We start from the raw sequence: 22,492 nt of genomic DNA, 5'->3' as shown, positions 1-22,492 counted from the left end.
GCATTCGTTTTTTTATTTCGTATCGGAAATTTGGAATCAAATTGTTTCCGCAAAAGTTGATTTGTCTGACCCTTGACTCATTCAACAATCCATCTTATTAATTCATCTAGCTCTTCTAGAATGCGAGATAATGCATTTTTTGTTATTTTTGTAAAAATTAAAAAATTTCTATAAAGACTTAAAAAAATATTAATCTTAATAATTAAAAAAAAATTTTTTTCTCCCTCGCTCTTCATACTTTAGAATGGATAAGTAGTCAATGCCTCTTGAGTCTATGGTATCAAAAAGCTTACCTGGAAAGATAGACAACATTTAATTTGCAGATTTTTGGAAATTAAAATATTTTTAATTTTTGAGTTTTTTTTGTGTTTTCGTTTTTAATATTTCGTGAATAGCCACGGGTAGGACAAGGCGGATCGAGTGATCCCGTTACCTATCCTTTCCGAGTCTCATTAACTTGTGCTGTGTTAATTTTACGTATTTACTGAGATTCTGATAAATAAATTCTTTCTTTTTTATCTCACTCGGAAGAGACGTATAAAAGGAGAAGACGGAGAAGACGCGGAAGAGACGGAAATAAGAGTCAGTTATAGTCGATAAAGGTGTGGAATCCAAATGACTGCACAACTATGTGACTTCTTTGCTTTTTTCAAAGAGATACGGCTACTCAGCTGCTCCTTGATGCTGATTGCCTAGAAGTGTCTGCGGGGGAACAAAATAGAGTATTACAAAAAAAGAGTATTTGTCTAATTGACAGCAACCAAAATCATCAGCAGCAATTCTCAAAAAGAACTATCAGTATATTTAGCGCATCCTCAAAACCTGTTTATGAGGCGTCCTGTAGAAACCTGTACCAAGATAACGCCAACCGTAGTATTGTTAGATCTTGCCGTTCAAAAGTTCTAGCGAGAGTCAAGGTCGGAGGTCATGAATTTCATGCTCTTCAGAAAAATTTATGCAATTATTTTCCGCAAACTGATTGGTATATTTAGATTGGAAATTTGATAGAAAACGAAATTGACAAGAGCTATTGCCCAGAGTTCTTCTGGGTCTCGGTTGTCAGGTGGTTAATGGCTCTTGAACGTAGTTCATACCAATTATTGTAAACATGTTGGTCTTTCGTTCTTCATTTTTGAGTGATCTGTTTTGCTCTCACTCCGAAGTTAAGCTTGTTGTTAAAATAAAATCGGTTAGCTTCAGAATAGCGAAAAGAAGGGCCTGCTATCCGAGTGGTCAGTGCATGTGGTAAAGGATCGGGATGCCAATGGGCTGTTTTTGCAGTAATCTGTAAGGCTGGCTTTGAATGAATCATAGTCATTTCCGTGAAGCATATTATTTTTGATTCAATGGTGTATATCACTGGCAAGCTGATAGCAGTATCATTTTTGACCACACTTAGGAATTGGTTAGATTACAGCGGCTAAGTGCATTTGTTGTGCTAGAGTTTCGGCTGACATCAATCGAATCAATGTGTGAATGTTTAGCTGGTGGACACAGCGGAGACTAGTGGCATTAGTGATGATGAACTGCCAGGTGCGATTGAGTTCATGGATGAAGTGGAGCAGGAGATACTGCATTATGCAGTCAGTAGATTCGACGAAGTCATGACCATGTTCAAAGTGGCACCCTCTTTCCTATTCTACATGTGTGCTAGGTCAGTCAGCCTCTTAGATTGCTGAGGTTTTTGAGCAATTTGCTCCCTTTAACAACAGTTCTTTCTTAGGCACCAGTTGGTTGGTGTTTAATTGCTCTCAAACTAAGTTTGTAGCAATTATATTAGTCCTGTCTGTCTTTTTTTGTGCGATTTTTTGCTTGACCAATTTTTCGTCTGACTTTTCGTCCTCAAAAACGGGATAAACAGGTAGCGCCCAGCGGGCATTAAGTGCTCCTAGAGCCTTTCAGCTCTGTTTCAGCTCAAACTGTTTTGCAGACTTATACTTATGGTGTGAAGGGCGGTTCTTAGAGGTTGAAGACACCTCCACTGTTGACCCCACCACTATTGCCACCATCCCCCCACCGCGCTGTTGCCCCCAACCCACTGTTGCCCCCCTCCTCCCTCCCCATTGGCCCCCGGTGCACCCCACCCCCCCCCCCCCCTCCCGTGGCTCCAGACGAACAACCGATTGCTATAAACACGTTATTTTATACTAATTGTCACAATCTTTTTAAAAATTTTGAGTCAGTTTTTGAGTTCTTTCTGCCCTAGCTGTCAAGGAGCCTCCTCTAGGGTTTTATAATAGGTTACTGCATAGTTTCTAGAGGTAGTGGAATGGTTTCAAGATTTTAACATCACGCATTTTAGCATTTTTTTTTACAAGACTTGCAATTTTGAAATTTTTTTAAATCATGTACTGTCATTATTTAGTTTTTTTTCAGCCTCAGGGGTCAGCCTCAGGGAATCATATTTATTTTTTAATATCACAAATTTTAGCAATTTGTTGATGAAACTTGCAATTTTTAAGTTTTTTGAATCTTATTGTCATTTTTAGGTTTCCCCAGCCTCAAGATTCAACGAAACTCTAGGGTTTGACAGCAGGTTACTGTATAGTTTCTAAATGTAATGGAATGGTTTTCAAGATTTCAACACCACGAATTTTAGCATTTTTTTACAAAAACTTTTCATTTTTTTGACTTTTATTGTCATTATTAATAGCCGCCCTCATCTTCTCAGCCGGCTATTATAGCGCTCATATTTTTTTTACTTCGTCGAATAAAAAAATGTTTCGCTTTACCTCATTTTGCCGCTTTTTCAACATTTTGCGTGATATCTTTTTGACTTCTGTAGGCTAGTTTCTCTCCTCTCATTCTGCTAAAATTGATTTTGAACATCAGTTGCTCAGCAAAGCAATTCAAAATGAACAGAGTCAGTATAAAAAATTGAAGTCAGAAGTAGAAACGGGATAAACCCATAAAGCCCAATTTTAGATGCCCGCTATTTGAACGTCGTTCCTATAAGTCTTAGTTACCATCTTTAATGCTTATTGGTATTGATAGTAGCCCCTGTAGCCTCTCTCTAAGAAACAGAAGTAAGTTATGTTCAACTACGAAATGCCATCAAAATAAATCGGACTTAAAAAATGTTTTTGTACAAAAATCTTTTTTTTTCAATATCTTCTATTCTTTCAATTCCAATCATGCTTATTGGAATCAACGGCGGCTATTTTCCGGCAATCTGCCGGGTATGTTTCAGGTTTTTCCGGACCCAGGGGCTAGAAAAGCTCCTTAGGGTTTGATAACAAGCTATTGAAAAATTTTTATTGGCCATGGAATAGTTTTCAGCTTTTTAGTATTACAAGTTTTAGTGATTTTTGATTAAACTTGCAAGTTTTTGAAATTGTTTGTCCTTTTTTCAGGTTTCTCCAGCCTCAAGAGCCACATAACCTCCTCTAGGGTTTGATTATAGGTTAATGCATAGCTTCTAGATTTAACGGAATGTTTTTCAAGATTTTATTATCAGGAGTTTAAAAAATATATTTGCAGTTTTTCAAGTTTTTATCTTTTTGGGTTTATTTTTTCCGTCACCAGGGTCCTATGGACCTCCTCCAAAGTTTGATGATAAGCTCTTGCATAGTTTCTAGAGGTAATGGAATGGTTGTCAATATTTTAATGACTCCGGCTTTAGCAATTTTTTGATGAAATTTAATTTTCAATGTTTCGGAAAATTATTATATTCCAAGTATATGGATCTTTGAGTCAGTGAAACTATTTAAAGCTTACAATAGGGGTACTTAATAGTCTTTTGAGACAATGAAATGGTTTTGAAGATTTTATATCTTGTTTTTAGCACGATTTTGTTAAATTTTGCTATTGTTATCAAAATTTGAATTTTTTGTCCTTTTCTGAGTTTAACGATCATTCCTGGCCTACGAAAGTTTTTAAGTCTTGCAGATGGGCTAGTTGACAGAACTGAGACAAAAAGTGGTTTTGAACATTTTTTTCACTGCGAAATCTGGAATTTTTTTTTTTCAATTTTTCGATACTTTGCAATTTTCTAAAATATCAGTGTTTTATCTATTTACTAACAAGGCTAAAAAACTAAAAGTTGCGGAGCCCAAGACAGCTGAAGCTAGCCTCACTAAACCATGGCTAGCTACCGCTCGCCGGTCGTTTGAGAGCATTTCTCCCGACGTTAGTTGGTTATGTTTTAACTGTTTTGAATGAAAAGCGTTCGTTCAGCTGGTTTGAGTTGAAGCAATTTTGGTTTTCTGATTTAGCAAATATTTGTACCCCATTGATTTTTTGAAACATGTTAATTATTCAGACTATAACCCTAAGGTTAGATAAATAAATTAATAAATTAATCAGCCTTGTTATTAGTATAATAATCTTCAAATTGTGGCTGTTCGTTTTCATATGTAAAAATAGGATTTGAAGGCTCCTAGTTGTCTATTAACGGGTACTTTCTTGTGTTGGTTGAGCAAAACTTGGTTAAAACATTTTTAAAGCAATTTTTACTGTTAAAAGTTCTCATTGAAGAGGGCATTTTGTTCCATTTTTGAACGCTTTTCAAGATTAAAGATTTGTTACTCCACTTCGTTTTCGTTTTCTTTTTTTTTATATTAGTTTGATTGGTTCTCTTGTTCTGTCTAGCGTTATGGCGACTAGTAAACATTTTAAATTTTTTGGATGTTTCCCATTGTCTTATATCTGTTTGTAGCTTCTTTAGGCTAACTTTTGAGATAAACAATTCGGTTGGCAGGATGCGATCGTTAATGAGAAGATCAATTGAATGGTCAAATTTTTGACGAAAATAAATTTTTATTCCCCAGTTAATTTGCTTGTTTATGCGGTTTATGTTTTTCTGTAAGAGTTTGAAGGAATACTCCATTGAAAGAAAGATGAGAGAGTACAACAGACTTGAAAACATCAATTCTTACTTTCAAAGTTATTTGATTTCTTACAAGATACAAAGAACGAATTGCATTAGCCATTTTGCTTAAAACTGAGTTCAAGTGATTTTCAAAGGTTAGGTTTGAATTAATTTGTACTCCCAGATAACGACATGCATGAGATGGTTTGATAACTTAGCCGTTAAAGGAAAACTCGGATCCGAAATAGTATGATTTGTAAAGAATAACATCTATATTATGGACATTTAAAGTGAGTTGATTCTCTGTCAGGTATTTGTCTGTTTGTTCTAATAATTTTTCAATTTTTTGTGGCCCAAGCATTGATGTGTTCTGGCCCTGGTGCTTTGTTGTTGTCTAGATTGTCAATAACTTTATACATTTCCCTCAAGGTAAAAAGTCAAGTTAAACTCTTGAAATTTTCGCTCTTTTTTTTGACGTTGAATGGAACAATCTGCCCTCTGTAGACGCCCATTTCGCTGAAAACTCTGTTAAAAGCGTTACGTATTGATTTTTTGTCTCGTTTTTTACCATTTTCATCAATTTCAGTGATGTTTGGACTGTTTTTCTTTCCAATTTTTTTCTTAATGAATGTCCATTTCTCTTTTGAGTTTTCAATTTTCGTAAAAAAAATCCTCTTAAAATTGATTTTGTGCTTCTTTTAACTTTCGATTTACAAGGTTGCGATACTTTTTAAATGAAACAAATGATTCAGCACTTTGTGTCAATTTGTATTCATTGAAGTAACGATGTTTCTCAGCAACAAAATGTTGAATTTCTGTTGTCACCCAAGGTTTTTCTGAAGTAGTCTGTTTCATATTGGAAACTAATTTCTTCTCTGTTGGTGCGTTTTTTCTCGAAATAGAAAGGTCAATAATAGAACCACCCCAAAATCCTCTACAATTATCATGAAGTTACCTTTCGGTTAGCATCGAACAAGATCAATGATAAGCGTCGCATCGTGATTTCGGGGAAATTCTATCAGTGGTCTTATAGCTTTACCGTAGTACGCTCTATCAAGAATATCATGAGACAATATGGTTGAAATTTGCGCTGTCATTGTTTAAGTATATCCTAACTGCTTTGTAAAAACTTGGAATAGTCGCCCTCATATTTTTAGCAAGCTATTATCGCGGCCCTACTTTTTATAACTGTAAGTTGAGGGTAGCTATATTGCAATGCGCCTTGTTTTTTTACAATTAAAAGAATTTGAATTGTTTTGGGGCGCTGTCTTTTTATAAATTGCTCTCGAACGAAATTTGCAGCCTGTATTGTAATAGTCGGGGTGCGCATAACTAGAACTACTCGTGTGTCGAAGACTCTTGAGGTCGCGGGTTCGAATCCACCCTGGTGGGATTGTTTTGCAACCCATAAAATTTCAATTAGAGTACAGCCCTTGAATTAAGTTGCCCCGCCTGTCGTTCGAGGGCATCTTGCCGGACATTGGTGGTTTTATGTTAAAGTTTCTCAATTTTCGTCATATTTTTCGCAATTATTTTTCAAGGCAATTCAGAGTCTAGTTTTTGGGGGTTTGTCACTAAAATTTCTTTGAATCGTTTCAGGATTTCTCCTGTTTTGTTTGTCTCACCATCTGTTTCTGTATGTATTCTGCGTCAAACAAGTTTGTTTCGCAGTTTATTTTATTACAGCAGGCAGTTTTGTCTTGTAATTTACTCATATAAGGCAAGTCAACTCTAAATTAATAGGGTTGAGTCATGTGGCCATTTTATACGCATCCAAGATGTTTAGAGCTGTTGCGTGTTTCTAAATTTCATTTTTTGAGCTGCCGTTTTGTCACAAAAACCCTTAATTGGACTTATGAATAGACTTTTGCAAGGGTTGGAATCTGTTCAAATTAATGTGCCGTGCTCTGGGTGAGTGACTGATCTAGCAGAAGATCTTAGAATTTCTATAAATAAGGTTGGTTATTTTCAGTTAAGCTTTTGTTGAAAATGTCAATGAGGATACTTTTTTGGAGTCCGTCTTATCTTTTCTTTTCCTTGTTTTCGGCTGTATGAATCTTTTTGTTGGGTTACCTGCCAATTGGTTTAATTTGGTTCGCACTGCTGGTATTGCAGGGTATTTTGACAACGTTATTTGGGAGTCGCAACTTAAAGTAAATTCTTTTAGATTATATATCAGTTTTTGTCAGTTACTTTTCTTGTTTTTTTCTAATTCATATCTATTTCTCATTCATATATGGGTTTGTCCAATGTCTGTTCACACATTTTCCCTATTTTTGAATTGTGGAATTGTTAAAATTGGTGTGGCGTTTTGATTACGCTAAACCAGGAGTTTGGGCAAAGAAAAGAGTGGAATTTTAACTCCAAGTCTAAATTGGAAGTAGAAATGGTTTTTCGAACAGTTTCGGTTTTTGAGAGCTCATTTTGGGTAACATGCGATAATTTGGCGTACTTTTTTCAACTAGTTCTAATCTTCCATTTGTTTTATAGCAAATGGTTTTCAAAGCGGTTTTTGTCTTCTAAGGGTCTAAATCCTTGATTTTGTCAACAAAATTATCTGATTGTTGTGGGACTTTTCCTACTTTTTGGGTATCATCGTATGAAGCTCTGTTTTGTTTTATATTTGATCTAAAATATATTTTGAAAAATTGGTCACGCAGTTTGTTTCGCAGTTTATTATATTACAGCAGGCAAGATTGTTTATAATTTCCTCATTTAAGGCAATTCAACTCTAAGTTAATAGGTTTGAGTCACGTGGCCATTTGTTACGCATCCAAGATGTTAACAGCTGTTGCGCATTTCTAATTTAGATTTTTTGAGCTGTCATATTGTCAAGAAACCCTTAATTGGACTTATGAAGACTTTTGCAAGGGTTTGAATCTGTACAAATTAATGTGCCTTGCTCTGGGTGAGTGACTGATCTAGCACAAGATCTTATGAATTTCTATCTATGAATAAGGTTGGTTATTTTCAGTTAAGCTTCTGTTGAAAATTTCATTAAGGAATCTTTTTTGGAGTCCGTCGTATCTTTTCTGTTCCTTGTTTTTGGCTCTAGGAATCTTTTTGTTAGGTTACCTGCCAATTGGTTTAATTTGGTTCCTACTGCTTTTATTGCAGGGTATTTAGACAACATTATTTCTGAGTCGCAACTTGAAGCAAATTCTTTTAGATTATATGTCAGTTTTTGCCAGTTACTTTTCTTGTTTTTGTTCTATATCATAACTGTTTCTCATTCATATATGGGTTTGTTCAATATCTGTTCACTTTTTTCCTATTTTTGAATTGCGGAATTGTTAAAATTGAAGTGGTGATTTTGATAACGCTAAACCATGAATTTGGGCAAAGAAGTGAGTGGAATTTTAACTCCAAGTTTAAATTGGAGGCAGAAATGGTTTTTCGAACAGTTTCGGTTTTTGAGAGCTCGTTTGTGGTAACATGCGATAATCTGGCGTCCTTTTTTTAACTAGTTCTAATCTTCAATTTGTTCTATAGCAAATGGTTTTCAAAGCGGTTTTTGTCTTCTAAGGATCTAAATTCTTGATTTTGTCAACCAAATTATCTGATTGTTGTGGGACTTTTCCTACTTTTTGGATATCATCGTATGAAGCTTTTTTTTGTTTTATATTTGATCTAAAATATACTTTGAAAAATTGGTCACGCAATTTGTTTCGCAGTTTATTATATTACAGCAGGCAAGATTGTTTATAATTTCCTCATTTAAGGCAATTCAACTCTAAGTTAATAGGTTTGAGTCATGTGGCCATTTGTTACGCATCCAAGATGTTTACAGCTGTTGCGCGTTTCTAATTTAGATTTTTTGGGCTGTCATATTGTCAAGAAACCCTTAATTTGACTTATGAATAGACTTTTGCAAGGGTTTGAATCTGTACAAATTAATGTGCCTTGCTCTGGGCGAGTGACTGATCTAGCACAAGATCTTATGAATTTCTATCTATGAATAAGGTTGGTTATTTTCAGTTAAGCATTTGTTGAAATATTCATTAAGGATACTTTTTTGGAGTCCGTCGTATCTTTTCTTTTCCTTGTTTTTGGCTCTATGAATCTTTTTGTTAGGTGACCTGCCAATTGGTTTAATTTGGTTCCTACTGCTGGTATTGCAGGGTATATAGACAACATTATTTCGGAGTCGCAACTTGAAGCAAATTCTTTTAGATTATATATCAGTTTTTGCCAGTTACTTTTCTTGTTTTTGTTCTAATTCATAACTATTTCTCATTCATATATGGGTTTGTTCAATATCTGTTCACTTTTTTCCTATTTTTGAAGGGCGGAATTGTTAAAATTGAAGTGGTGATTTTGATAACGCTAAACTATGAATTTGGGCAAAGAAGTGAGTGGAATTTTAACTCCAAGTCTAAATTGGAGGCAGAAATGGTTTTTTGAGCAGTTTCGGTTTTTGAGAGCTCATTTGTGGTAACATGCGATAATCTGGCGTCCTTTTTTCAACTAGTTCTAATCTTTAATTTGTTTTATAGCAAATGGTTTTCAAAGCGGTTTTTGTCTTCTAAGGGTCTAAATCCTTGATTTTGTCAACAAAAATATCTGATTGTTGTGGGACTTTTCCTACTTTTTGGGTATCATCCAATGAAGCTCTTTTTTGTTTTATATTTGATCTAAAATATACTTTGAAAAATTGGTCACGCAATTTGTTTCGCAGTTTATTATATTACAGAAGGCAAGATTGTTTATAATTCCCTCATTTAAGGCAATTCAATTCTGAGTTAATAGGTTTGAGTCATGTGGCCATTTGTTACGCATCCAAGATGTTTACAGCTGTTGCGCGTTTCTAATTTAGATTTTTTGGGCTGTCATATTGTCAAGAAACCCTTAATTTGACTTATGAATAGACTTTTGCAAGGGTTTCAATCTGTACAAATTAATGTGCCTTGCTCTGGGCGAGTGACTGATCTAGCACAAGATCTTATGAATTTCTATCTATGAATAAGGTTGGTTATTTTCAGTTAAGCATTTGTTGAAATATTCATTAAGGATACTTTTTTGGAGTCCGTCGTATCTTTTCTTTTCCTTGTTTTTGGCTCTATGAATCTTTTTGTTAGGTGACCTGCCAATTGGTTTAATTTGGTTCCTACTGCTGGTATTGCAGGGTATATAGACAACATTATTTCGGAGTCGCAACTTGAAGCAAATTCTTTTAGATTATATATCAGTTTTTGCCAGTTACTTTTCTTGTTTTTGTTCTAATTCATAACTATTTCTCATTCATATATGGGTTTGTTCAATATCTGTTCACTTTTTTCCTATTTTTGAAGGGCGGAATTGTTAAAATTGAAGTGGTGATTTTGATAACGCTAAACTATGAATTTGGGCAAAGAAGTGAGTGGAATTTTAACTCCAAGTCTAAATTGGAGGCAGAAATGGTTTTTTGAGCAGTTTCGGTTTTTGAGAGCTCATTTGTGGTAACATGCGATAATCTGGCGTCCTTTTTTCAACTAGTTCTAATCTTTAATTTGTTTTATAGCAAATGGTTTTCAAAGCGGTTTTTGTCTTCTAAGGGTCTAAATCCTTGATTTTGTCAACAAAAATATCTGATTGTTGTGGGACTTTTCCTACTTTTTGGGTATCATCCAATGAAGCTCTTTTTTGTTTTATATTTGATCTAAAATATACTTTGAAAAATTGGTCACGCAATTTGTTTCGCAGTTTATTATATTACAGAAGGCAAGATTGTTTATAATTCCCTCATTTAAGGCAATTCAATTCTGAGTTAATAGGTTTGAGTCATGTGGCCATTTGTTACGCATCCAAGATGTTTACAGCTGTTGCGCGTTTCTAATTTAGATTTTTTGGGCTGTCATATTGTCAAGAAACCCTTAATTTGACTTATGAATAGACTTTTGCAAGGGTTTGAATCTGTACAAATTAATGTGCCTTGCTCTGGGCGACTGACTAGGGTACTTTTTTGGAGTCCGTCGTATCTTTTCTTTTCCTTGTTTTTGGCTCTATGAATCTTTTTGTTAGGTTACGTGCCAATTGGTTTAATTTGGTTACTACTGCTGGTATTGCAGGGTATTTAGACAACATTATTTCGGAGTCGCAACTTGAAGCAAATTCTTTTAGATTATATATCAGTTTTTGCCAGTTACTTTTCTTGTTTTTGTTCTAATTCATAACTATTTCTCATTCATATATGGGTTTGTTCAATATCTGTTCACTTTTTTCCTATTTTTGAAGTGCGGAATTGTTAAAATTGAAGTGGTGATTTTGATTACGCTAAACCAGGAATTTGTGCAAAGAAGGCAGTGGAATTTTAACTCCAAGTCTAAATTGGAGGCAGAAATGGTTTTTTGAACAGTTTCGGTTTTTGAGAGCTCATTTTTGGTAACATGCGATAATCTGGCTCCTTTTTTTCAACTAGTTGTAATCTTTAATTTGTTTTATAGCAAATGGTTTTGAAAGTGGTTTTTGTCTTCTAAGGGTCTAAATCCTTGATTTTGTCAACAAAATTATCTGATTGTTGTGGGACTTTTCCTGCTTTTCGGGTATCTTCGTATGAAGCTCTGTTTTGTTTTATATTTGATCTAAAATATACTTTGAAAAATTGGTCACGCAATTTGTTTCGCAGTTTATTATATTACAGCAGGCAAGATTGTTTATAAATTCCTCATTTAAGGCAACTCAATTCTAAGTTAATAGGTTTGAGTCATGTGGCCATTTGTTACGCATCCAAGATATTTACAGCTGTTGCGCGTTTCTAATTTAGATTTTTTGGGCTGTCATATTGTCAAGAAACCCTTAATTTGACTTCTGAATAGACTTTTGCAAGGGTTTGAATATGTACAAAATAATGTGCCTTGCTCTGGGTGAGTGACTGATCTAGCACAAGATCTTATGAATTTCTATCTATGAATAAGGTTGGTTATTTTCAGTTAAGCTTCTGTTGAAAATTTCATTGAGGAATCTTTTTTGGAGTCCGTCGTATCTTTTCTTTTCCTTGTTTTTGGCTCTAGGAATCTTTTTGTTAGGTTACCTGCCAATTGGTTTAATTTGGTTCCTACTGCGGGTATTGCAGGGTATTTAGACAACATTATTTCTGAGTCGGAACTTGAAGCTAATTCTTTTAGATTATATATCAGTTTTTGCCAGTTACTTTTCTTGTTTTTGTTCTAATTCATAACTATTTCTCATTCATATATGGGTTTGTTCAATATCTGTTCACTTTTTTCCTATTTTTGAAGGGCGGAATTGTTAAAATTGAAGTGGTGATTTTGATTACGCTAAACCAGGAATTTGTGCAAAGAAGTCAGTGGAATTTTAACTCCAAGTCTAAATTGGAGGCAGAAATGGTTTTTTGAACAGTTTCGGTTTTTGAGAGCTCATTTGTGGTAACATGCGATAATCTGGCGTCCTTTTTTCAACTAGTTCTAATCTTTAATTTGTTTTATAGCAAATGGTTTTCAAAGCGGTTTTTGTCTTCTAAGGGTCTAAATCCTTGATTTTGTCAACAAAATTATCTGATTGTTGTGGGACTTTTCCTACTTTTTGGGTATCATCGTATGAAGCTCTGTTTTGTTTTATATTTGATCTAAAATATATTTTGAAAAATTGGTCACGCAGTTTGTTTCGCAGTTTATTATATTACAGCAGGCAAGATTGTTTACAAATTCCTCATTTAAGGCAACTCAATTCTAAGTTAATAGGTTTGAGTCATGTGGCCATTTGTTACGCATCCAAGATGTTTACAGCTGTTGCGCGTTTCTAATTTAGATTTTTTGGGCTGTCATTGTCAAGAAACCCTTAATTTGACTTATTAATAGACTTTTACAAGGGTTTGAATCTGTACAAATTAATGTGCCTTGCTCTGGGTGAGTGACTGATATAGCGCAAGATCTTATGAATTTCTATCTATGAATAAGGTTGGTTATTTTCAGTTAAGCTTTTGTTGAAAATTTCATTAAGGATACTTTTTTGGAGTCCGTCGTATCTTTTCTTTTCCTTGTTTTTGGCTCTAGGAGTCTTTTTGTTAGGTTACCTGCCGATTGGTTTAATTTGGTTCCTACTGCTGGTATTGCAGGGTGTTTAAACAACATTATTTCTGAGTCGCAACTTGAAGCAAATTCTTTTAGATTATATATCAGTTTTTGCCAGTTACTTTTCTTGTTTTTGTTCTACTTCATAACTGTTTCTCATTCATATGTGGGTTTGTTCAATATCTGTTCACTTTTTTCCTAATTTTGAAGTGCGGAATTGTTAAAATTGAAGTGGTGATTTTGATTACGCTAAACCAGGAATTTGTGCAAAGAAGTCAGTGGAATTTTAACTCCAAGTCTAAATTGGAGGCAGAAATGGTTTTTTGAACAGTTTCGGTTTTTGAGAGCTCATTTGTGGTAACATGCGATAATCTGGCGTCCTTTTTTCAACTAGTTCTAAGCTTTAATTTGTTCTATAGCAAATGGTTTTCAAAGCGGTTTTTGTCTTCTAAGGGTCTAAATCCTTGATTTTGTCAACAAAGTTATCTGATTGTTGTGGGACTTTTCCTACTTTTTGGGTATCATCGTATGAAGCTCTTTTTTGTTTTATATTTGTTGTAGAATATACTTTGAAAAATTGGTCACGCAATTTTGTTTCGGAGTTTAATATATTACAGCAGGCAAGATTGTTTATAATTTACTCATTTAGGGCAGTTTGACTCTATGTTAATAGGTTTGAGTCACGTGGCCATTTTGTTACGCATCCAAGATGTTTACAGCTGTTGCGCGTTTCTAATTTATATTTTTTGAGCTGTCATATTGTCAAGAAACCCTTAATTGGACTTATGAAGACTTTTGCAAGGGTTTGAATCTGTACAAATTAATGTGCCTTGCTCTGGGTGAGTGACTGATCTAGCACAAGATCTTATGAATTTCTATCTATGAATCAGGTTGGTTATTTTCAGTTATGCTTTTGTTGAAAATTTCATTAAGGATACTTTTTCGGAGTCCGTCGTATCTTTTCTTTTCCTTGTTTTCGGCTCTGAATCTTTTTGTTAGGTTACCTCACAATTGGTTTAATTTGGTTCCCACTGCTGGTATTGCAGGGTATTTTGTCAACATTATTTTGGAGTCGCAACTTAATAAATTCTTTTCGATTATATATCAGTTTTTTCAGTTACTTTTCTTGTTTTTTCTAATTCATACCTATTTCTCATTCATATATGGGTTTGTTCAATATCTGTTTACACATTTTCTCTATTTTTGAGATGTCGAATTTTTAAAAATGGAGTGGTGGTTTTGATTGCGCTAAACCATGAATTTGGGCAAAGAAGTGAGTGGAATTTTAACTCCAAGTCTAAATTGGAGGCAGAAATGGTTTTTTGAACAGTTTCGGTTTTTGAGAGCTCATTTGTGGTAACATGCGATAATCTGGCGTCCTTTTTTCAACTAGTTCTAATCTTCCATTTGTATTATAGCAAATGGTTTTCAAAGCCGTTTTTGTCTTCTATGGGTCTAAATCCTTGATTTTGTCAACAAAATTATCTGATTGTTGTGGGACTTTTCCTAGTTTTTGGGTATCATCGTATGAAGCTCTTTTTTGTTTTATATTTGTTGTAGAATATACGTTGAAAAATTGGTCACGCAATTTTGTTTCGGAGTTGAATATATTACAGCAGGCAAGATTGTTTATAATTTACTCATTTAGGGCAGTTTGACTCTATGTTAATAGGTTTGAGTCACGTGGCCATTTTGTTACGCATCCAAGATGTTTACAGCTGTTGCGCGTTTCTAATTTATATTTTTTGAGCTGTCATATTGTCAAGAAACCCTTAATTGGACTTATGAAGACTTTTGCAAGGGTTGGAATCTGTACAAATTAATGTGCCTTGCTCTGGGCGAGTGACTGATCTAGCAGAAGATCTTATGAATTTCTATCTATGAATCAGGTTGGTTATTTTCAGTTATGCTTTTGTTGAAAATTTCATTAAGGATACTTTTTCGGAGTCCGTCGTATCTTTTCTTTTCCTTGTTTTCGGCTCTGAATCTTTTTGTTAGGTTACCTCACAATTCGTTTAATTTGGTTCCCACTGCTGGTATTGCAGGGTATTTTGTCAACATTATTTTGGAGTCGCAACTTAATAAATTCTTTTCGATTATATATCAGTTTTTTCAGTTACTTTTCTTGTTTTTTCTAATTCATACCTATTTCTCATTCATATATGGGTTTGTTCAATATCTGTTTACACATTTTCTCTATTTTTGAGATGTCGAATTTTTAAAAATGGAGTGGTGGTTTTGATTGCGCTAAACCATGAATTTGGGCAAAGAAGTGAGTGGAATTTTAACTCCAAGTCTAAATTGGAGGCAGAAATGGTTTTTTGAACAGTTTCGGTTTCTGAGAGCTCATTTGTGGTAACATGCGATAATCTGGCGTCCTTTTTTCAACTAGTTCTAATCTTCCATTTGTATTATAGCAAATGGTTTTCAAAGCCGTTTTTGTCTTCTATGGGTCTAAATCCTTGATTTTGTCAACAAAATTATCTGATTGTTGTGGGACTTTTCCTAGTTTTTGGGTATCATCGTATGAAGCTCTTTTTTGTTTTATATTTGTTGCAGAATATACGTTGAAAAATTGGTCACGCAATTTTGTTTCGGAGTTGAATATATTACAGCAGGCAAGATTGTTTATAATTTACTCATTTAGGGCAGTTTGACTCTATGTTAATAGGTTTGAGTCACGTGGCCATTTTGTTACGCATCCAAGATGTTTACAGCTGTTGCGCGTTTCTAATTTATATTTTTTGAGCTGTCATATTGTCAAGAAACCCTTAATTGGACTTATGAAGACTTTTGCAAGGGTTGGAATCTGTACAAATTAATGTGCCTTGCTCTGGGCGAGTGACTGATCTAGCAGAAGATCTTATGAATTTCTATCTATGAATCAGGTTGGTTATTTTCAGTTATGCTTTTGTTGAAAATTTCATTAAGGATACTTTTTCGGAGTCCGTCGTATCTTTTCTTTTCCTTGTTTTCGGCTCTGAATCTTTTTGTTAGGTTACCTCACAATTCGTTTAATTTGGTTCCCACTGCTGGTATTGCAGGGTATTTTGTCAACATTATTTTGGAGTCGCAACTTAATAAATTCTTTTCGATTATATATCAGTTTTTTCAGTTACTTTTCTTGTTTTTTCTAATTCATACCTATTTCTCATTCATATATGGGTTTGTTCAATATCTGTTTACACATTTTCTCTATTTTTGAGATGTCGAATTTTTAAAAATGGAGTGGTGGTTTTGATTGCGCTAAACCATGAATTTGGGCAAAGAAGTGAGTGGAATTTTAACTCCAAGTCTAAATTGGAGGCAGAAATGGTTTTTTGAACAGTTTCGGTTTTTGAGAGCTCATTTGTGGTAACATGCGATAATCTGGCGTCCTTTTTTCAACTAGTTCTAAGCTTTAATTTGTTCTATAGCAAATGGTTTTCAAAGCCGTTTTTGTCTTCTATGGGTCTAAATCCTTGATTTTGTCAACAAAATTATCTGATTGTTGTGAGACTTTTCCTACTTTTTGGGTATCATCGTATGAAGCTCTTTTTTGTTTTATATTTGTTGTAGAATATACTTTGAAAAATTGGTCACGCAATTTTGTTTCGGAGTTTAATATATTACAGCAGGCAAGATTGTTTATAATTTACTCATTTAGGGCAGTTTGACTCTATGTTAATAGGTTTGAGTCACGTGGCCATTTTGTTACGCATCCAAGATGTTTACAGCTGTTGCGCGTTTCTAATTTATATTTTTTGAGCTGTCATATTGTCAAGAAACCCTTAATTGGACTTATGAAGACTTTTGCAAGGGTTGGAATCTGTACAAATTAATGTGCCTTGCTCTGGGCGAGTGACTGATCTAGCAGAAGATCTTATGAATTTCTATCTATGAATCAGGTTGGTTATTTTCAGTTATGCTTTTGTTGAAAATTTCATTAAGGATACTTTTTCGGAGTCCGTAGTATCTTTTCTTTTCCTTGTTTTCGGCTCTGAATCTTTTTGTTAGGTTACCTCACAATTGGTTTAATTTGGTTCCCACTGCTGGTATTGCAGGGTATTTTGTCAACATTATTTTGGAGTCGCAACTTAATAAATTCTTTTCGATTATATATCAGTTTTTTCAGTTACTTTTCTTGTTTTTTCTAATTCATACCTATTTCTCATTCATATATGGGTTTGTTCAATATCTGTTTACACATTTTCTCTATTTTTGAGATGTCGAATTTTTAAAAATGGAGTGGTGGTTTTGATTGCGCTAAACCATGAATTTGGGCAAAGAAGTGAGTGGAATTTTAACTCCAAGTCTAAATTGGAGGCAGAAATGGTTTTTTGAACAGTTTCGGTTTTTGAGAGCTCATTTGTGGTAACATGCGATAATCTGGCGTCCTTTTTTCAACTAGTTCTAATCTTCCATTTGTATTATAGCAAATGGTTTTCAAAGCCGTTTTTGTCTTCTATGGGTCTAAATCCTTGATTTTGTCAACAAAATTATCTGATTGTTGTGGGACTTTTCCTACTTTTTGGGTATCATCGTATGAAGCTCTTTTTTGTTTTATATTTGTTCTAGAATATACTTTGAAAAATTGGTCACGTAATTTTGTTTCGCAGTTTATTATATTACAGCAGGCAAGATTGTTTATCATTTACTCATTTAAGGCAATTTAACTCAAGTTAATAGGTTTGAGTCATTTGGCCATTTGTTACGCATCCAAGTTGTTTACAGCTGTTGCGCGTTTCTAATTTAGATTTTTTGAGCTGTCATATTGTCAAGAAACCCTTAATTGGACTTATGAAGACTTTTGCAAGGGTTGGAATCTGTACAAATTAAGGTACCTTGCTCTGGGCAAGTGACTGATCTAGCAGAAGATCTTATGAATTTCTATCTATGAATCAGGTTGGTTTTTTTCAGTTAAGCTTTTATTGAAAATTTCATTAAGAATACTTTTTTGGAGTCCGTCGTAGTATCTTTTCTTTTCCTTGTTTTCGGCTCTATGAATCTTTTTGTTAGGTTACCTGGCAATTGGTTTTATTTGGATCCCACTGCTGGTATTGCAGGGTATTTTGTCAACATTATTTTGGAGTCGCAACTTCTTAAATTTTTTTAGATTGAATATCAGTTTTTTCAGTTACTTTTCTTGTTTTTCCTAATTCATATCTATTTCTCATTCATATATGGGTTTGTTCAATATCTGTTCACACATTTTCCCTATTTTTGAGATGTCGAATTGTTAAAATTGCAGTGGTGATTTTGATTACGCTAAACCAGGAATTCGGGCAGAAGTGAGTGGAATTTTAAACCCATTGGAGGTAGAAATGGTTTTTTGAACAGTGTCGGTTTTTGAGAGCTCATTTGTGGTAACATGCGATAATGTGGCGTCCTTTTTTCAACTAGTTCTAATCTTCCATTTGTTTTATAGCAAATGGTTTTCGAAGCCGTTTTTTTCTTCGAAGGGTCTAAATCCCTGATTTTGTCAACAAAATTATCTGATTGTTGTGGGACTTTTCCTACTTTTTGGGTATCATCGTATGAAGCTCTTTTTTGTTTTAAATTTGTTCTAGAATATACTTTGAAAAATTGGTCACGTAATTTTGTTTCGCAGCTTATTATATTACAGCAGGCAGGATTGTTTAATTTATTCATTTAAGGCAATGCAAAGTTAATAGGTTTGAGTCATGTGGCCATTTGTTACGCATCCAAGATGTTTACAGCTGTTGCGCGTTTCTAATTTAGATTTTTTGAGCTGTCATATTGTCAAGAAACCCTTAATTGGACTTTTGAATAGAATTTTGCAAGGGTTGAAATCTGTATAAATTAATGTGCCTTGCTCTGGGCAAGTGACTGATCTAGCAGAAGATCTTATGAATTTCTATCTATGAATCAGGTTGGTTATTTTCAGTTAAGCTTTTATTGAAAATTTCATTAAGAATACTTTTTTGGAGTCCGTCGTATCTTTTCTTTTCCTTGTTTTCGGCTCTATGAATCTTTTTGTTAGGTTACCTGGCAATTGGTTTAATTTGGATCCCACTGCTGGTATTGCAGGGTGTTTTGTCAACATTATTTTGGAGTCGCAACTTCGTAAATTTTTTAAGATTATATATCAGTTTTTTTCAGTTACTTTTCTTGTTTTTTCTAATTCATAACTATTTCTCATTCATATATGGGTTTGTTCAATATCTGTTCACACATTTTCCCTATTTTTGAGATGTCGAATTGTTAAAATTGCAGTGGTGATTTTGATTACGCTAAAGCAGGAATTTGGGCAAAGAAGTGAGTGGAATTTTAAACCCATTGGAGGTAGAAATGGTTTTTTGAACAGTGTCGGTTTTTGAGAGCTCATTTGTGGTAACATGCGATAATGTGGCGTCCTTTTTTCAACTAGTTCTAATCTTCCATTTGTTTTATAGCAAATGGTTTTCGAAGCCGTTTTTTTCTTCTAAGGGTCTAAATCCCTGATTTTTTCAACAAAATTATCTGATTGTTGTGGGACTTTTCCTACTTTTTGGGTATCATCGTATGAAGCTCTTTTTTGTTTTATATTTGTTGTAGAATATACTTTGAAAAGTTGGTCACGTAATTTTGTTTCGCAGTTTATTATATTACAGCAGGCAAGATTGTTTAATTTACTCATTTAAGGCAATTCAAAGTTAATAGGTTTGAGTCATGTGGCCATTTATTACGCATCCAAGATGTTTACAGCTGTTGCGCGTTTCTAATTTAGATTTTTTGAGCTGTCATATTGTCAAGAAACCCTTACTTGGACTTTTGAATAGACTTTTGCAAGGGTTGAAGTCTGTATAAATTAATGTGCCTTGCTCTGGGCGAGTGACTGATCTAGCAGAAGAGCTTATGAATTTATATCTCTGAGTAAGGTTGGTTATTTTCAGTTAAGCTTTTGTTGCAAATTTCATAAGGGATGCTTTTTGGAGTCCATCGTATCTTTTCTTTTCCTTGTTTTTGGCTCTATGAATCTTTTCGTTAGGTTACCTGCCAATTGGTTTAATTTGGTTCCCACTGCTGGTTTTGCAGGGTATTTTGACAACATTATTTTGGAGTCGCAACTTGAAGTAAATTCTTTTAGATTATATATCAGTCTTTGTCAGTTACTTTTCTTGTTTTTTTTTTCTAATTCATATCTATTTCTAATTCATATAAGGGTTTGTTCAATATCTGTTCACACATTTTCCTTATTTTTGAAGTGTGGAATTGTTAAAATTGGAGTAGTCATTTTGATTACGCTAAACTAGCTATTTGGGCAAAGTGAGTGGAATTTTTTCTCCAAGTCTAAATTGGAAGTAGAAATGGTTTTTTGAACAGTTTCGGTTTTTGAGAGTTCATTTTTGGTAACATGCGATAACTTGGCGTCCTTTTTTGAGAGTTCATTTTTGGTAACATGCAATAACTTGGCGTCCTTTTTTCATCTAGTTCTAATCTTCCATTTGTTTTATAGCAAATGGTTTTCAAAGCCGTTTTTGTCTTCTAAGGGTCTAAATCCCTGATTTTGTCAACAAAATTATCTGATTGTTGTGGGACTTTTCCTACTTTTTGGGTATCATCGTATGAAGCTCTTTTTTGTTTTATATTTGTTCTTGAATATACTTTGAAAAATTGGTCACGTATTTTTGTTTCGCAGTTTATTATAATACAGCAGTCAAGATTGTTTATCATTTACTCATTTAAGGCAATTTAACTCAAGTTAATAGGTTTGTGTCACGTGGCCATTTGTTACGCATCCAAGATGTTTACAGCTGTTGCGCGTTTCTAATTTAGATTTTTTGAGCTGTCATATTGTCAAGAAACCCTTAATTGGACTTATGAAGACTTTTGCAAGGGTTGGAATCTGTACAAATTAATGTGCCTTGCTCTGGGCAAGTGACTGATCTAGCAGAAGATCTTATGAATTTCTATCTTTGAATCAGGTTGGTTATTTCCAGTTAAGCTTTTATTGAAAATTTCATTAAGGATACTTTTTTGGAGTGCGTCGTATCTTTTCTTTTCCTTGTTTTCGGCTCTATGAATCTTTTCGTTAGGTTACCTGGCAATTGATTTAATTTGGATCCCACTGCTGGTATTGCAGGGTATTTTGTCAACATTATTTTGGAGTCGCAACTTAGTAAATTCTTTTAGATTATATATCAGTTTTTGTCAATTACTTTTCTTGTTTTTAGTTCATATCTTTCTCATTCTTATATGGGTTTGTTCAATATCTGTTCACATTTTCCCTATTTTTGAGATGCCGAATTGTTAAAAATGGAGTGGTGATTTTGATTGCGCTAAACCAGAAATTTGGGCAAAGCAGTGAGTGGAATTTTAACTCCAAGTCTAACTTGGAGGCAGAAATGGTTTTTTGAACAGTTTCGGTTTTTGAGAGTTCATTTCTGGTAACATGCGATAACTTGGCGTCCTTTTTTTGAGAGCTCAAATGTGGTAACCTGCGATAATCTGGCGTCTTTTTTTCAACTAGTTCTAATCTTCCATTTGTATTATAGCAAATCGTTTTCGAAGCCGTTTTTGTCTTCTAAGAGTCTAAATCCCCGATTTTGTCAACAAAATTATCTGATTGTTGTGGGACTTTTCCTACTTTTTGGTTATCATCGTATGAAGCTCTTTTTTGTTTCATATTTGTTCTAGAATATACTTTGAAAAATTGGTCACGTAATTTTGTTTCGCAGTTTATTATATTACAGCAGGCAAGATTGTTTATCATTTACTCATTTAAGGCAATTTAACTCAAGTTAATAGGTTTGAGTCACGTGGCCATTTGTTACGCATCCAAGATGTTTACAGCATTTGCGCGTTTCTAATTTAAATCTTTTGAGCTGGCATATTGTCAAGAAACCCTTAATTGGACTTATGAACACTTTTGCAAGGGTTGGAATCTGTACAAATTAATGTGCCTTGCTCTGGGCAAGTGACTGATCTAGCAGAAGATCTTATGAATTTCTATCTATTAATCAGGTTGGTTATTTTCAGTTAAGCTTTTATTGACAATTTCATTAAGGATACTTTTTTGGAGTCCGTCGTATTTTTTCTTTTCCTTGTTTTCGGCTCTATGAATCTTTTTGTTAGGTTACCTGGCAATTGGTTTAATTTGGATCCCACTGCTGGTATTGCAGGATATTTTGTCAACATTATTTTGGATTCGCAACTTAGTAAATTCTTATAGATTATATATCAATTACTTTTCTTGTTTTTAGTTCATATCTTTCTCATTCTTATATGGGTTTGTTCAATATCTGTTCGCACATTTTCCCTATTTTTGAAGTGTGGAATTGTTAAAATTGCAGTGGTGATTTTGATTACGCTAAACCAGGAATTTGGGCAAAGAAGTGAGTGGAATTTTAAACCCATTGGAGGTAGAAATGGTTTTTTGAACAGTGTCGGTTTTTGAGAGCTCATTTGTGGCAACATGCGATAATCTGGCGTCCTTTTTTCAACTAGTTCTAATCTTCCGTTTGTTTTATAGCAAATCGTTTTCGAAGCCGTTTTTGTCTTCTAAGAGTCTAAATCCCCGATTTTGTCGACAAAATTATCTGATTGTTGTGGGACTTTTCCTACTTTTTGGGTATCATCGTATGAAGCTCTTTTTTGTTTTATATTTGTTCTAGAATATACTTTGAAAAATTGGTCACGCAATTTTGTTTCGCAGTTTATTATATTACAGCAGGCAAGATTGTTTAATTTA

General features: G+C 34.1%; 1 protein-coding gene across 4 annotated transcripts in view; it reads left to right on the top strand.

Moving 5' to 3' along the window:
- Positions 1–1,478: 1,478 nt before the first annotated feature.
- LOC142345890 (uncharacterized) overlaps positions 1,479–22,492 on the top strand; it is a 268,945-nt gene continuing 247,931 nt past the window's right edge. For all 4 annotated transcript variants that reach the window (XR_012759361.1, XR_012759362.1, XR_012759360.1 and 1 more), the window contains exon 1: positions 1,479–1,654. Coding sequence is in view for 1 of the 4 variants with exons in the window: in XM_075398324.1 (XP_075254439.1) it covers positions 1,548–1,654 (107 nt within the window). In the remaining 3 variants the exon portion in view is untranslated. The remainder of the gene's footprint in view (positions 1,655–22,492) is intronic.

Source organism: Convolutriloba macropyga, chromosome 9, assembly GCF_964194025.1.
Source record: "Convolutriloba macropyga chromosome 9, txConMacr16.3, whole genome shotgun sequence".
In the NCBI taxonomy this organism is placed as follows: Eukaryota; Metazoa; Xenacoelomorpha; order Acoela; family Convolutidae; genus Convolutriloba; species Convolutriloba macropyga.
Note: the sequence above shows the minus strand (reverse complement) of the source record. Positions and strands in the feature narration are given on the sequence as shown.